Consider the following 14,466-nt stretch of genomic DNA (forward strand, 5'->3'; position numbering starts at 1 on the left):
TGATTTGGCAATGTGCGATACTCAATAAAATGTCACATAATAGTGAGCTGGAACTAGTCTACCATGGCACTTAAGACATAGGTTTTGCACTTTGAAAAAACATTCATAAAGTCAGATCTAATATGCACACGACATTTGAATACTGGCACATTTTGATGAGAATACAGCTGCCACAAGAAATCGTTCGCCTCATCCTGCAATAACATTTTATATTTGATTATTGCAGCATGTACCGGTATTCATTATGATGCTCAACAATTAAAAGCAGGCAAAGATGTCAGCCTTGCAGAGGTGACACACAATTTAAGACTAGGCAAACAAATGAAGCAAGGACCACGAGTGGGACAAATACACAGATGCAAATCAATCAATATAATCCAAATCATCTCCAGAATGATCAGAGTACCTACCTACACAGCTGCTGATTTCTTCATACAAAAATAATCCTCAGGTTTGCTATACCGCTGGTCCTCTAAGTCAGTTTAGACTGAGCGTAAACAATCTATTGAAAAAGTTCTCATTATTCATCTCACATCAACCAATCAAATCTGCCAACAGGAACGAAAGATGTAATTATGCGTCACATGCACTGATTGGAGGAGATGTTTTATTGGAAGCTGAGGATAAACCACCACGTGGGCGTTGTCATGTGATGCTTAAGTGACACAAATCACAGAAGAAGAATTCTCTCTTCTCTGTGAAGCAACAGTGGTTCTAGCACACACTCTCACTACATGATGATAATAATAATAATAACTTTTAATTTGTATAGCGCTTTTCCTGCAAACGTTGCAGCTCATTACTGGTTAGTATTAGAATACTGAAGACTGCCAGCCTTCTAAAGGCAATAAATGTCCTTTCTCTAATCCAGTTTACTGCAATGTGGGCATCCATGTCTCAAACAACACAGTCCAGTACTTCTGGTTTTTGCATTGCAGGAGACAACCATGTTTCAGTCTAGCCTGCTCTTATGCTCCCCTTCTCCTCTCTTCTCAATCGTGGCGATTCCAGTGCGGTTCCACTGTTCTCCAGGTGAGATCTCTGGACCTAGGAATTCGTGATTATCACTTTGCAGAGGATTCAACGGGGGTGGACCCATCTGAGGAGTTGCTGCTGGCTCCCGTTTTGGCAGCCCTTTCTGGAAGAAAAATTAAGAACAGTGTCAATGTCACATACAATCCTTCCATGAATACACAGTATAGCCTATTTCCAGGTTTTCATATTACAGAAGAGTTTTTCCATGAAAACCAGAGTATAGATTGAACTCTGACCCCCCCCCCCCCCCCACCTTTGTCCTTCCTCTCCTGGGTTTCCTCGGCCGCCGTCTTGTCCGCCCTGAAGAAGATCCGAGCGCTGCTCAGAGAGAAGTGCAGCAGCTCAAACTCCTAGACGACAACAGGGGACAGAAGCTCAATACACACAATAACACATCGGCTCAAGTGCATTTACAAATCGTCGATGTACCGGCTCAAATGTTTCTGATATGAGGATATAGCAAATCGTGTCCGGCGACAGCCCTCCTCCTCCTCCCCCTGTACTGTAGCTACCTGCAGGTAGATGTCAAGTCTCTTCTGGGTGAGGTTCATGGTCTGTAGGAGTTTCTCATCCTGGTTGGTGGATTGGACATTCTGCTCCTTCACTACGGCATTGATCTCCCTCATGTACTTCTCCCTGACGGCCTGGAACCAGTGCAGAGAGTCAAACTCCAGATACTGGTCCAACAGCTTCAGGATGTACGCCACACCTGAGGGCGGGGACGACACACACGGACAGACACCGCCACACGGACAGACGCGTGTGAGCATCAGCCCCCAATGAAGGGTTGTGTACCGTGAAAGTTCCAACCTGAACTTACTTGACAGCCTTAGTTTGTGATCTGCGAGAGAGACGCTACTACTAACTCACCCATAGCGAAGCCGTCGTCGGTGAAGGCGGCTCCGCCTTTGTTCTTCTTGTTGAGTTTCTCCTTGCAGCCGATGGAATGCTCCACAAAATTCACCGTCTGGAGGAGAGACGAGAGGGATGGAAGCACGGCACGGTCAGGATGGGGTGAGAAAAGAGGGCGAGAAAGAAATACAGCAAGAGAGGGCAGAGAGAGAGACTCAAAGATAAGAGATAAAGAGAGATGGTTAGATCCAACAGAGGAGAGCAGAGTGAGGAAGTAAGTGAAATGTATTTCTATAGCACCTGATCCCAGACCAGGGGTCACAATGTGCTTTACATAATACAGGAACATAATAAAAGAGCAAAAGTCATAGCAGGTTAAAAGAGAGAGAGAGAGAGAGAGATGGACTGCACTTATATAGATGGACAGACTGAGAAGAGAGAGAGAGAGAGTGGAAGAGTCAGGGCCTCACCAGTGGAGGTACAATCATGAAGAAGTTCCTGAGGTGCATGTTCTTGACGCTGCGGAACTCGGGGGCGAACACTCCCACCAGCATTTTAAAGTACTCCGTCCCCTCTGCAGAGTTACTGGTCAGGTCCCCCAACACTGAGTCCAGGACACTGAGACAGAGACACACATGAATTATTCCTTTGGATACACAAACATACTGTGCCCAAATACCCAAATACTCCATCAAAACCGAAACGAAACATTTTCAACTCTGTTCTCTGTCTCCGCGGGATACAGATCAGATCGGATCAGATAGCTGCACAAAATACCAAACCAGGAGCTATGGGGAAAGGACAGAACAGGGATCAGGCAACATAAGGCAATCCCTCACATGGAATCCGGAGGGCAAAAGAAGGAGGACACCCGGAGACAGGGACACCGAAGCCAAACACAAACACGTCGTCTACTCCTGGATCGAAATAGAAAAGGTTGCCCAGGGTCGAGTTCACCGGAGAGGCGTCGTTGATGGCCTATGGTCCTATCGGGGCCTCAGTAAGTCAGTAAGCGAGCGTGTCACAGGAGCGTACCTGGCAGCTTTCTGGGTCTCCTCGGAGAGCCCTTCCTCCTTCACCAGCTCCTCAAAGTTGACTATGTCCTCTAGGTCAGGGACAAACCTGGAAAACACACACAGTCACAGACTGGTTAAACCCTCATTCTAGCTATACCCAAAACATCGTCGTCCACAACTCCTGCACAGTACCAGGACCTCTATCTCACTCCTTGAAGAGGACAGTTTAGCAAGCATACATTACCCTACCTAACCATACATTATTAACTCCTGTTTCCAGTACCTGATGGCACTACTGCAGCAGTGCAGTCCTCCAGAGCGGATCATTCGCACGTAGCCCATCGCATTACCTGGTAGGAGAGGACAAAAAAAAGAGGGAGGAGGAGGAGGATGGGTATGAGTGGATTGCTTGCAAGATGAGAGCAGATATTTATCATGGTGAGATATATTATGGTTTTATATCGATCAAAAAGAGAAACCTATCTGATACTATACTCAGTGTGTGTGTGTGTGTGTGTGTGTGGTATACTCAGTGTGTGTGTGTGTGTGTGTGTGTGGTATACTCAGTGTGTGTGTGTGTGTGTGTGTGGTATACTCAGTGTGTGTGTGTGTGTGGCGTCTCACCAATCTGGCTAATGAGCTGTCTGAACTGGTCCAGGTAGCTCTGCCCTTCAGGGGTGATGCCCAGCTTCCTAATGCCCCGGTTGAACTTCTCTGCCCGCTCGAATGGGTACTGCAATAAAGACATCATAAACACATGGAGATCAATAGGTACTGCAATATAGACATCATAAACACATGTAGATCAATAGGTACTGCAAGGCACACAGTTCACCACCAGAGGGCAGAGGTCAGCAGGTACAAATACAACAGTCAGTGGTAGAAGAGATCAATGCAATGCAATAAAAGCTTATCCCCTGCGCCCATATATGGCAGAAGCAAAGGCAAAGAGATATTTTTCATTAGAAAGTCTCATTAAATTCCTCTGATGAAAAAAGGAAATTATAGTGGGTCAGTGAGCCCGTTACCTTTTGGTCAGACTGGTCCTTGGTCTCCCTGAAGAAGCGGATATCCTTGATAAGTCTGGACTTGATGTGCTCGTCGTACATAAACTGGCTGAAGATGTAGAACTTCTTACGCAGAAACTGGTAGGTGAAGTTCACCTGGAGGGGGGAGAGGGAGGAGAAGGAGTGAGAGAGTGTGAGTGAGGGAGTGGAAAAGAGTGGAGGAGAGAGGGGAGGGAGAAGAGAAAGAGAAGGCAGAGAGGAGGGAGAGGAGAGAGGGGGGAAAAGAGGGAGGATGGGGAGAAAAAAAGAGAAGGGAGATGGGGATAGGTGTGACCTGCCACGTCCTCTCATTAGGCATTTCTCTCTCTCCCTGGGAGACAAAACTATACCCCTCCCCTCCCATCCCAACCTATAGATGCCCTCTTCCACAAGCCTCTAGGCTGTAAACTAGTCCCCCAACACACGTCTGCCCTCCCCTCACCGTGGTGTTCATGATGCCGGTGCCGTGGGTGCGGATGGAGTTGGCGATGTGACGGATGTTGATGGTGTTCAGGTGCTTGTTGTTGCTCGACTTCTCTATGAAAATCTGAGGGAAACAAACGTCGGTTTTAACAACTACATACATACAGTGGGGGAAATAAGTATTGAACACATCAAAAAAGTATTTCCCCCACTGTATACCACAGATTCTTCATATTAAGTAGAAGTGGGAGAGGGGCCAGGCATGATGAGGGGGGGGGGGGGGGGGGGGGTCTTGCCTGGTTGTTGAGGTTGTAGAGGTAGCGTGATACGAAGACGTGGATGTTCCTCATGATCTCCAAAACATCCAAACCCTGACGAGAAACACAACATACTTACCAAATACACACACACACAAACACTCAATTCCAACTACCCATGCATCTTTTCACTACACCACAAACACACAAAAACGACACACTTGCAGATACTGTTTTTCGCACGCACGCACCTGTTCCAGGGTCTGGCTGGGTAGGTGTGCCTCTGTCATCGTGAGTCCATAGCGCTGTGTTGCCAGGTTCCTCATCTCACTGTAGGTGGCCCAGTCATGAAGAGCCACCGTGGTTAGGTTATAGAACGTCTTATCCAGGTAGTGAGTCACATACGCTGCAATGACAATGACAACACACACACACACACACACACACACACACACACAGTAAAACAGGCTGCACGCGCACACATATTTTCTGCATTATTCAGAAAACAAAAGGAATCCACACACAATAGGGCTGTTACGATTAGTCGACGTCATCGACTACGTCAATACGTCGGTTTGCGTAATATGCGTCGGTTAGTCGTACATGTATTTTTTTAATTTTTTAATTTTTATTTAAATAAGCAAAAATGAAATGGCCTATCACAGCAGTACGTCTGCAATGAACGAGCACCTCAAGCGAAAGCATCCTGGAGCTCTTTGTGAAGACAGCCACAAGATAGCACCACCGTAAGTCACCATTGTATTTCTGTTCACTTTTCCGGCCGTGTATGAGTGAAAAATGGATAGCTACTAGCTAATGTTACACAAGCAATGTAGCTCACCACAGTTTGTATGTCTTGTCTTCTGGTGTTAGTAACGTTAGCTATGTAGCTGGCTAGCTACGGTAGCCTATTGTCATTGTGGTGCTCGCACCTACTGTATGTTATCTAGCTCGTAGCTCGCATGCTACGTTAGCATCAATTTAGCTAATCATAACATAGCAGCGAGAGTAACGTTAGCTAGCTATGTAGCTACTAGCTAGCTATGTGTTGTGGTGATGGACAGACTTCTAAATGGCCATGTTGGCATTCAAGTTGGCTAAACATAGCAGTGAGGTGGAAATTAAGGGGCCTACACATGTTTGTTTTTTTGTTTTGTTTTCCCGAACAGCAAAAAAAAATATCGTTAAATTAGTCGGCAGACTAATCGGAAAAATAATCGCTAGATTAATCGTTAGAAAAATAGTCGTTTGGGACAGCCCTAACACACAATGTAAAGTTTTACACTACTATTGATTAGCTCAACCATCATCTGTCTCACAGTAGCTCACAGTATTCAGATACGTTTAGTTTTTCTGTGTTAGATGGAACACAAAACAGGGGGAGTGCCTTGGGGCACTGTGGCGCAGGAGGTAGAGCCGCTGTCTAATGATCGCAAGGATGGCAGATCGGCGGTTCGAGCCCCGGCTGGCCACATGTCGGAGTGTCCTTGGGCAAGACACTGAACCCCAAATTGCCGCCATTGGTGTGTGAATGTGTGAATGGGTGAATGAGAGGCCTTTGTAAAGCGCTTTGGATAAAGGCTCTATATAAGTCAGTCCATTTACCATTTAAGACAGGGAGCGTACCTTTAAGACAGGGAGTGTACCTTTAAGACAGGGAGCGTACCTTTGATGTGGATGAAGCGGTTGAAGAAGCGGATGGGTTTGAGGAGGAAGAAGTGGGCCAGGTCCTTCATGCCCACCTTGAAGGGGTTCCTGTCGTCCAGCTTCAGGTGTGTGTGCACGGAGAGACGCAGGTCCTTCTCTATCTCCTTACACAGCTTATCCAACAAATGCTGAGAGAAAGGGGAAGGACAGAAGGGGAGAACAAAAAGGAGGGAAGAGAGAGGGTGGTTAGGAAAGAGAGATCTACAGGGAAATTGTTGGTCCAAAAATCTCATTCACCTTGTTAATAACCACCATCTAGCCCCCAAATCATTCACCTTGTTAATAACCATCTAGCCCTTCCAATCACCTAATGCCTAATTTCCCCTCTTGCTCGCTCCCACCCACCCACCCACCCTCCCACCCTCCTTCCCTCCCTCCCACCTTCCCTCTCCCTACCTCGTTGAAAACCTCCATGATCTCTTGGTCGTAGCTCTGCAGTAGCTGGTCACATGACTCCATGTGTTTGGCGTGCAGCATGGTGGGCACACTGTCCCTCAGAGCGCTGAACATGTACTGCTCCGGCCAATCCGACACACCAACCAGGAGGAGAGACAGCACGACCAGCCAATCACAAATAGAGAACAACGACAGGAGGCAATGAGAAGCAGGTTGGCATGAATGGAACCATGGGATTATAAAAAAAAGGACATCCCCTAATGAACAACTCTAGTTCTCAAGGGCTGACACCCTGCTGGTTTTTAATGTTCTCTTCCATTAATTGGTTAGACGGTTCACACACTTTATTTTTATTTTTATCAGTCTATGATTTAAAGGTTTAGTTCAGGTTTTTGGATGTTAGAACTCATTTTCCCCGTCCACGTCCACTAGAGTAGCACAGCAAAAGTTGCTCAAGAATGCGAAAAAAGTGTCTGGATGAATCTACAACAGTGGAAAACTGTAATGGTGAAATAAGTATCTTATATAATTATAATATTGATGTTACTAATTATTGAAGCATTTAATCACTTAATGACTTCACAATTTAAGCAATGTATTAAGCATAGTACATGTATTAGATGTTTGGCTCTGTTAAACGTGACTGTTGATAACAAGTGATGGTTTGGGAGTCACACCCTGCTAGTTACCTCTGGTCCTGGCCTGGGGGTTATCCCTTGTTTATGATTTGCTTAAAGCTTAAAGTAACTGGACTAACAGAAACAGGCGAGTATATTTACCACCTGGGAACTAACAGAGGTAGAAATTGTATTTACGATCTGTCCTAAATAATTACTAACATCTGTCACCTGCCTTGAACTGATGAAGGTGGCAAGCTGAACAGACACATGTAAGCCTTCCCGAGACTTAGCTGACCCTAAAAGATAAGGATGTATGGGACTGGCCACAAGGCACCACTGTTCACCCCCATCGCTTCAAGGCCGCATGATAGATAATAAATGTGTGAAAACACCACCCTGAAGAGGGGAGGTTGGGAGAATATAAAATCTGTATTGTAACCTTGTACTGGGCTCTCTGGCTACTAGAGACAGACTGCTCTGCTTGCAACCATTAAAGAAGTTAAATATTGTGTAGGTACGTGCCTATTTGTGCAAAGTCTCACTTATTAAGGAGAGGTAAACCCTAGATTCCCACCACAAAAACAAGGAATAACAACCTAAACAACATAAAAACCCGAACTAACCCTTTAAAAGATTAGAATGCAACACAGCATACACACTGCTCTGGAGAGGCAGAGCTGCCCCCTGCCCTGAGGAGTCTAGAGAGGTGCGCCCTGCTTTGTGCTTACGTGCATCCTGGCCGCGTCCACAGCGTTGTCGTACACGTCGTCCAAGTAGATGGGGAACACAGCTCTGTGCCAGTACAGGAAGCTACAGTCACACTGCACTTTCACCCTGAGAAGAGAATCCCGTCAAAAACGTACTGTAGTAGATCACACCGTTACCAAAGGTGGATGTGAAGGGATTCATTTGTATTACACTTTTTAACCAGGTGTCAATCCAAAAACATGATCATGTTGTACCTGGAGGGGACACTACCCGTGCCGTTTGCTATTTTTGGGACACTGCTTATGTTGCCGACGGTTACAGAGACCCGCTCACCTCTCCCTGAGCTCAGAGATCAGATCCAGCTTCTTCAGCACCAGCTGCAGGGGGAGCAGCTCCTCGTCTTTGAAGGTTTTCTAGAGGATAAAAACAACAGGTCACTCAGAGTGTAAACATAAAGCTACAAATGTCCAGGAGGAATTACATTTTGATTTTTTTTTCACTGGTACACCTTGAGGGGAATGGACCTTGAGCAGGGTTTACTGATCTATTCACTGATCCATTTTCAGGCTGATATATAAACTAAAAGTTTACTGTCGGTGGTCACTTGATCAACTGTCATATACTCTTTGTTGAGTATATGACTCTATACTCTTATTTTAGTTCAAATGTATCTCTTCCCATCCTGCACTCACAGTCAGGTCCCCCCCTATTGTCTTACCATCTGTGTTCCGACGCTGAGAGCCAGTGACACCACTAGGCGGCGCTCTTTAGTGCTGGGCCCGTTGAGGGCGTTCTCTGCCAGCACCAGAGAAGACAGCACGTCCAGACGCTGCTCACTGTACTTCTTATCCGAGATCACCCTCTTCTACAGGAGACATACAGGATGCAGGAGTTACACATTTTATCTTGTAACTTCAGTGCTTTTGATGAAAGACTTTCCTGTTTTTTTTTTACAAGAACAACAATGACTAGGTTGGAATAAGTCATTGGAAATAGAAGGCAAAATCAAAAAGGTCGACTTCCGTCCAGATCATAAATTCTCCTTTTTCGAAGAGACTTAAATGGCTGACTGACATTCTTTTTTTGTAATTCTGGTTCCAGAATTACATGTGATAACAGTACCAGTTTATAGAGTATTAACAATAACCTCCCTGGCATGTGTGTGTGTGTGTGTGTGTGTGTGTGTTGTGTTTACCTTGGCCGTGCCTATGGAGCTGAGGGCCTGAGACTGCAGGTGCTGGGTGATGTGGGACACAGAGTCCGCTACCACCATGGAACGCCGATGGAACGTGTGCTCCACAGCCTGAAGAGGAAGTGACACCAAATGTCACTCAAAATGATATCTGATCCATTCACAAACATAATCACATTCACATTGAGCAGCTCCATTGAACTGATGAGACACACACACACACACACACCACACACCCACACCCACACCCACACCCACACACACACACACACACACACACACACACCTTGAGAAGCTCTACCAGTCTGCAAAGGGCTTTAACGGAGGTCTTGGTCATGGGCCGCTGCATGGACATGTACAGGTTCATGGTGGTCTTGATGATGGTGCTGATGCTATAGGCATACAGAATGCCCTGGGGAGAGACGGCATAAAGGCATCATGAAGCCAAAATATCTTTGTTTTACAGAGCTCTGAAGAGACGTTTCTGTACCAAGTCCTTACCTGTACAAAGATATTACACCTGCTGCTGAGGTCCTCTGAAAGCTTGAAGTCACTGCGTTGTTCCTTTGACGAGATGGCTTCCACCTTCATCATCCAGGACGTCACAAACACGTAGTAGGACTGCACATCCCTGCAGAGGGGGAGTGCCATGGACGCTTTAAAGTAGTGCTAAATGGCCATGATAAATCAGAAGCGATCAAGGAATGACATTATAAAGGAATAAGGAATGAGGAAGGAGATTATAAAGCATGTTCAGTGAAGAGGGTTGTTTTGGTACAAACAAAGCACTTTCCAAAATCTGGTTTTGAGTTAAAGCACTGAGCTGTATGTGCCTATTTTACCTTTTATTTGTTTACAAGGCTATTAGAAAACATATTTACGTTTTCACATCTTGTGTTTGGCCAAAGAAGGCAGCAAAGTGCATTCCGACATGCTTCACCTTTAACTGAACATGAGAACACTGTCTGCAAACGAAATTCCCGTTTTGGACAATAATAATGATAATACTACTGTCTGATTGACTCACTTTGTGAGCGTCTGTGCTTTCTGCTGCAGGTAGGCATCTCTCTGTGCCCGGATGCCTTGGATGCTCTTCTTGTCCATCAGCTTGGCTGCAGCGGGGACCTTGGCGATGAGGAACGTGTCAGGGAACCAGATGATGTTAGCAGTCAGAGTCACCGCAGGAACCTGAGGACACACACACACACACACACACTGTTAGCAGTCAAGAATCAGAGAGAGAGAGACCAGCTTAAAGTGAATGAGAACGCACACACACCTTCTTGCAGATGTCTAGTAAGGCTTTGTAGAGCTTCTTGTCGACGGCCCTGAAGATGTGGAAGTGAAGCACGAAGAGACCACAGACCCCTGCATACTTGTCCCTTTGGTCAATCTCAGCAGGCTCACCTAACAACAACAATACAAATGAAAGTGAAGTGAAGTGAAACTTTATTTATATAGCGCCTTTCATACACGGATGCAACTCAAAGCGCTTTACAATGATTGAAAACAAGATTACAGAATTAAGTAAGTAATCAAATAGCAATGCAGAAACAACCAGGACTGCTTTGTGTACTGTAGCACAGAGAGCATAACATATGAACATGAATAGCTGTAATAGTAGTTGTGTAAAATTGTGATAATCTGATTATTAATGCTATATTCACACTTTCAATTGATAACAGGATATATTGGACTCTTCATTTAACCCTTTATACATACATATGTATAAGTGAACTTTTGACTTGAGACTCGTGCTGACTTTTCCTTTTATTGTGTTATTTGCTGTTGTTGGAAAGTTACATTCCTGTGTGTATGTAGGAATAGGCCTAGATTACCACATTTGCACATTTCCCACCAACTTGACATAGTAAATGAGCTCAAAGTTAACTTTGGTTTCTTCATTACTGAATATGGAATATGCTGTGACTAACCAAGAAGAACTCGAGGTTGGAGGGTTTTTTCCTCTACATAATATACTGTATGTACTTCAGAGTATAAAAACAAACTGCCCATACGACTGATAGAATACATGTGTTAGACAGTGGGGACTGACCGATCTTGGACTCCACGTTGGTGAATATGGTGCGTATGTTGAAGGAAAACTCCTCAGCGAAGGCACTGTTTTTGGCCACAGACACTCCCTCTCCGGGGTCATCAAACCTCTGCTCCACACACGCCTGTCAAACAGAGCCGTACACATCAGTGGCATGTTTAGAAGGAGATGTAACCATGGTTACACCAATCCCCATGTACATTTGTGTAGGGAACTGTAGACTTTAGGGAAAAGGATGGAGAATTGGGATGCAGGGCCAGTCATAATAATAATAATATAATAATAATAATGATAATAATAATAATAATAATAATAATAATAATAATAATAATAATAATAATACATTAGACTTGTATAGCGCTTTTCTAGACACTCAAAGATGCTTTATAAACTGAAAAGATCGATTAGTAATAATAAAAAGAAACAAGACATAAATAGAGAAAGAAAGTATAGGGGTCTAATTAAGGTAGTGCTGGGGACACATGGGAAGGGGAGGGGGAGAGGGTTAACTGGTGAAGGGGAGCTTGAAGAGGTGGGTTTTGAGGGCCTGTTTAAATGTTGGCAGGGTGTTGGCCTGTCTGATGTGGTTGGGGAGGGCGTTCCAGAGGGACGGGGCTGCGGCTGAAAAGGCCCCATCACCTATAAAAGGACCTATCACAGTCATAGAACAACAAACTAGAATGATGATGTCAACTGGGGTCACCTGGAATATCATGCCATCCAGCAGCTGTCCCTCCAGCTTTAGTAGCAGCTTCTCAAACGGCTTCAGTTTCTCTTCAGGGATGGAGAACTTCCCGGGGTTATGGTGCACAGACTTCAGTAACCTACGGAGGGAGAGGGGTCAAGAGAGGAATCTCCTTCAGAGGACAAACCTGGGTATCTTTCTGTACGAACGTCACTTTGGGAATGATTTCAGAACGTTCATGTTCCTGTTGACTGTACATCAATTATGTACGTGTGTGTACCTCTTGTACATCTTCCAGTGGTCTTTTAGGGTGGCGTGATTCTCCATGATTTCATCCAGCGTGAGCAAAACCACCAACAACTCCCCCAAGTGCTCATACACTGTCTGCAGAGGGGAAAGGAGAAAAAACGCATGCACATAAACAGAGGACAAAAAACTCTTGAAGGTGAGGAGGGCAGCACCAGAGAACATATGGATGTAAAGTAATGACAATAACTTGATTACCTGAAGATTGCACAATTACCTGAAAATGAACTCCTGATGACTCAATGATTTTTGTAGCAGCCCTGTAAGGGAAACAAGAGAAGAAAAAGCTCCAGTATCTCCCATGACATAGCAGGGAGTATTACTAGGAGTAACAACTTGCTCTATCGAAACCTCACAGTAATTCCCCAAAACAACATCCTGTGTCTCACTTGTTGCTGTTGTAGAGAGCAGCCAGTTGATGAACAATGTTGACCACAACTTCAAAGCACCGCGACACAAAACAGGAAAGCTCCTAAATGGGGAAAGTTCAGTTGAGGAGAAGAGATAGAGGGGGGGAAAAAAAAATATAGTAACTTGAATCAGCCTGATGTCTCCAAAACTGTTAACTCCCCACTAACAATTGTCTCTATACTAACTCAGATTGGTACCAATATTATAAGGTTTACAGACACACCTTTTGGCCTGTGTCACGAACAAGGAATCAGATTATGGCCAAAGAATTTGGGCCAGTATTCTTATCCTTTCACCCCATGAAGCCCCCCAAACAATCTCAATAGTCTACAAGGCATCCATTCCTCAAAACTGATCCTTCAATTGTGTACGGTACTATGTGAGAGAACTACTGTAGAAAAGAAAATGCAGAAGAGATATGGGAAGTGGATGCCGTTTGAGATGACTGAGACGCCACTCACAGAGACGTGTTTATCCTCCCCTTGTGTCTCACCTGAAAGAAAGAGATGAATCTGCCCATCTGAACTTGCGACTCCCCTTCAACAACACTGGTGTCTGACACTGGAACACAAATATAGACAGACACACACACACACACACACACACACACACACTTCAATACAGGTGAAAAACATGAACTTCATAATGTCATCAAAGTCATGCACTGTAGGTCGACGCAGGATAGATGCGTCACCATGAAACTCGGTATCAATTAATTGAATGAGAAAATCTGACATGTCACCTCCTTCTCCATAGTACAACAAGCCATTGTAGAACTTGGTGTCCGCCTACAGATGGAGACAAAATCATTCAAACGCATAAAAAAACAAAAAAACATTATGATGATTAGAAAGTGAAAAAGCATTCAGCATAAATCCATAGTTTACCTCATACTTCAGCTTCTTAACTTCACTGCAGAGGGCTGCGTACACTGTGATAACTTTGTTCAGGACCTGCAGAGAGCACAGGCAAAATGATTTAAACCGCACACCAATGCAAAGGAGTAACAGAGATGCAATGGACACAATAGCGAGTAGTAGAAAAGAGGCTACTTGTCAAGTATAATGTTGTGAGAAAGAGTATTATCAGATTATTCTGATCTCTCCTCTTTAGAGTAGAAATATTTGTGTCCTGCCTTTCTTGTTAGAAGGGAACTCATTTTCCATTAGTAGCTACAACTGAACTGAATCACTGATTATGATAATCTGGAGTGCAATCCGCTAATTAGTGGAGATTATGCAGCTGGGGATAATACAATACTTCAAAGACATAATTAGACATTTTGTACCCATGGGAACTAATAATCATTAGTTGCATATCTGAGGAAGGTTGCCCTTCACTTGTTAGTATACCTTGTTGTCTGTTTTGATTAACTCCAACAGGGAGGACTGTTCGTATGGGAGAAGCTAGAGGAAAGAAAAGTAGGGGAGAAATTGCATTAGACTGATGTCCCCACTTCTAATAGATTTACTCGAATTGACAATAATCTGGACATCACTGTCATTAATAGACGTTGGCTATTATTACATGATATAACATGATATTCCAGTTCCACTTTCAAGCAAAAGTGACCCCACCCCACACATGTGATTACTCTGCCATTGTTACAGAGTGATCACACGTTACTACGGATATTCCGTAGTATTAAGACTTTATGCCTAGGCTCATGCATTGCATACAGTAGCGACTTTGTGCATGCCTTGCACACTGGAGACCCAGGTTCAAAGTCAAACCCTGTCTAGGCTAGACACTAACC

The 14,466-nt window shown here is 44.5% G+C and overlaps 1 protein-coding gene across 1 annotated transcript in view; it reads right to left on the reverse strand.

Annotated features, from left to right (window-relative positions):
- Nucleotides 1-1,018: 1,018 nt before the first annotated feature.
- Nucleotides 1,019-14,466, reverse strand: part of washc4 (WASH complex subunit 4) — a gene marked incomplete at its 5' end in the record, with an annotated part of 15,006 nt that continues 1,558 nt past the window's right edge. Inside the window, 32 exons of the mRNA XM_080544857.1 lie at nucleotides 1,019-1,138; nucleotides 1,289-1,385; nucleotides 1,548-1,744; nucleotides 1,906-2,002; nucleotides 2,358-2,505; nucleotides 2,923-3,009; nucleotides 3,187-3,253; nucleotides 3,528-3,636; nucleotides 3,932-4,066; nucleotides 4,392-4,496; nucleotides 4,669-4,743; nucleotides 4,881-5,035; nucleotides 6,296-6,464; nucleotides 6,733-6,849; nucleotides 8,081-8,186; nucleotides 8,394-8,473; nucleotides 8,779-8,925; nucleotides 9,256-9,363; nucleotides 9,539-9,664; nucleotides 9,754-9,883; nucleotides 10,280-10,440; nucleotides 10,532-10,659; nucleotides 11,309-11,432; nucleotides 12,012-12,132; nucleotides 12,274-12,377; nucleotides 12,517-12,559; nucleotides 12,689-12,771; nucleotides 13,204-13,271; nucleotides 13,453-13,498; nucleotides 13,598-13,663; nucleotides 14,063-14,116; nucleotide 14,466. The exon at nucleotide 14,466 is cut by the window's right edge and continues 139 nt beyond it. Of these exons, the coding sequence (XP_080400983.1) occupies nucleotides 1,065-1,138; nucleotides 1,289-1,385; nucleotides 1,548-1,744; nucleotides 1,906-2,002; nucleotides 2,358-2,505; nucleotides 2,923-3,009; nucleotides 3,187-3,253; nucleotides 3,528-3,636; nucleotides 3,932-4,066; nucleotides 4,392-4,496; nucleotides 4,669-4,743; nucleotides 4,881-5,035; nucleotides 6,296-6,464; nucleotides 6,733-6,849; nucleotides 8,081-8,186; nucleotides 8,394-8,473; nucleotides 8,779-8,925; nucleotides 9,256-9,363; nucleotides 9,539-9,664; nucleotides 9,754-9,883; nucleotides 10,280-10,440; nucleotides 10,532-10,659; nucleotides 11,309-11,432; nucleotides 12,012-12,132; nucleotides 12,274-12,377; nucleotides 12,517-12,559; nucleotides 12,689-12,771; nucleotides 13,204-13,271; nucleotides 13,453-13,498; nucleotides 13,598-13,663; nucleotides 14,063-14,116; nucleotide 14,466 (3,328 nt within the window). The 3' untranslated portion in view covers nucleotides 1,019-1,064. The remainder of the gene's footprint in view (nucleotides 1,139-1,288; nucleotides 1,386-1,547; nucleotides 1,745-1,905; nucleotides 2,003-2,357; nucleotides 2,506-2,922; nucleotides 3,010-3,186; nucleotides 3,254-3,527; nucleotides 3,637-3,931; nucleotides 4,067-4,391; nucleotides 4,497-4,668; nucleotides 4,744-4,880; nucleotides 5,036-6,295; nucleotides 6,465-6,732; nucleotides 6,850-8,080; nucleotides 8,187-8,393; nucleotides 8,474-8,778; nucleotides 8,926-9,255; nucleotides 9,364-9,538; nucleotides 9,665-9,753; nucleotides 9,884-10,279; nucleotides 10,441-10,531; nucleotides 10,660-11,308; nucleotides 11,433-12,011; nucleotides 12,133-12,273; nucleotides 12,378-12,516; nucleotides 12,560-12,688; nucleotides 12,772-13,203; nucleotides 13,272-13,452; nucleotides 13,499-13,597; nucleotides 13,664-14,062; nucleotides 14,117-14,465) is intronic.

The sequence above is a fragment of the Nansenia antarctica genome (assembly GCF_963989245.1).
Source record: "Nansenia antarctica genome assembly, chromosome: 14".
Taxonomy (NCBI): Eukaryota; Metazoa; Chordata; class Actinopteri; order Argentiniformes; family Microstomatidae; genus Nansenia; species Nansenia antarctica.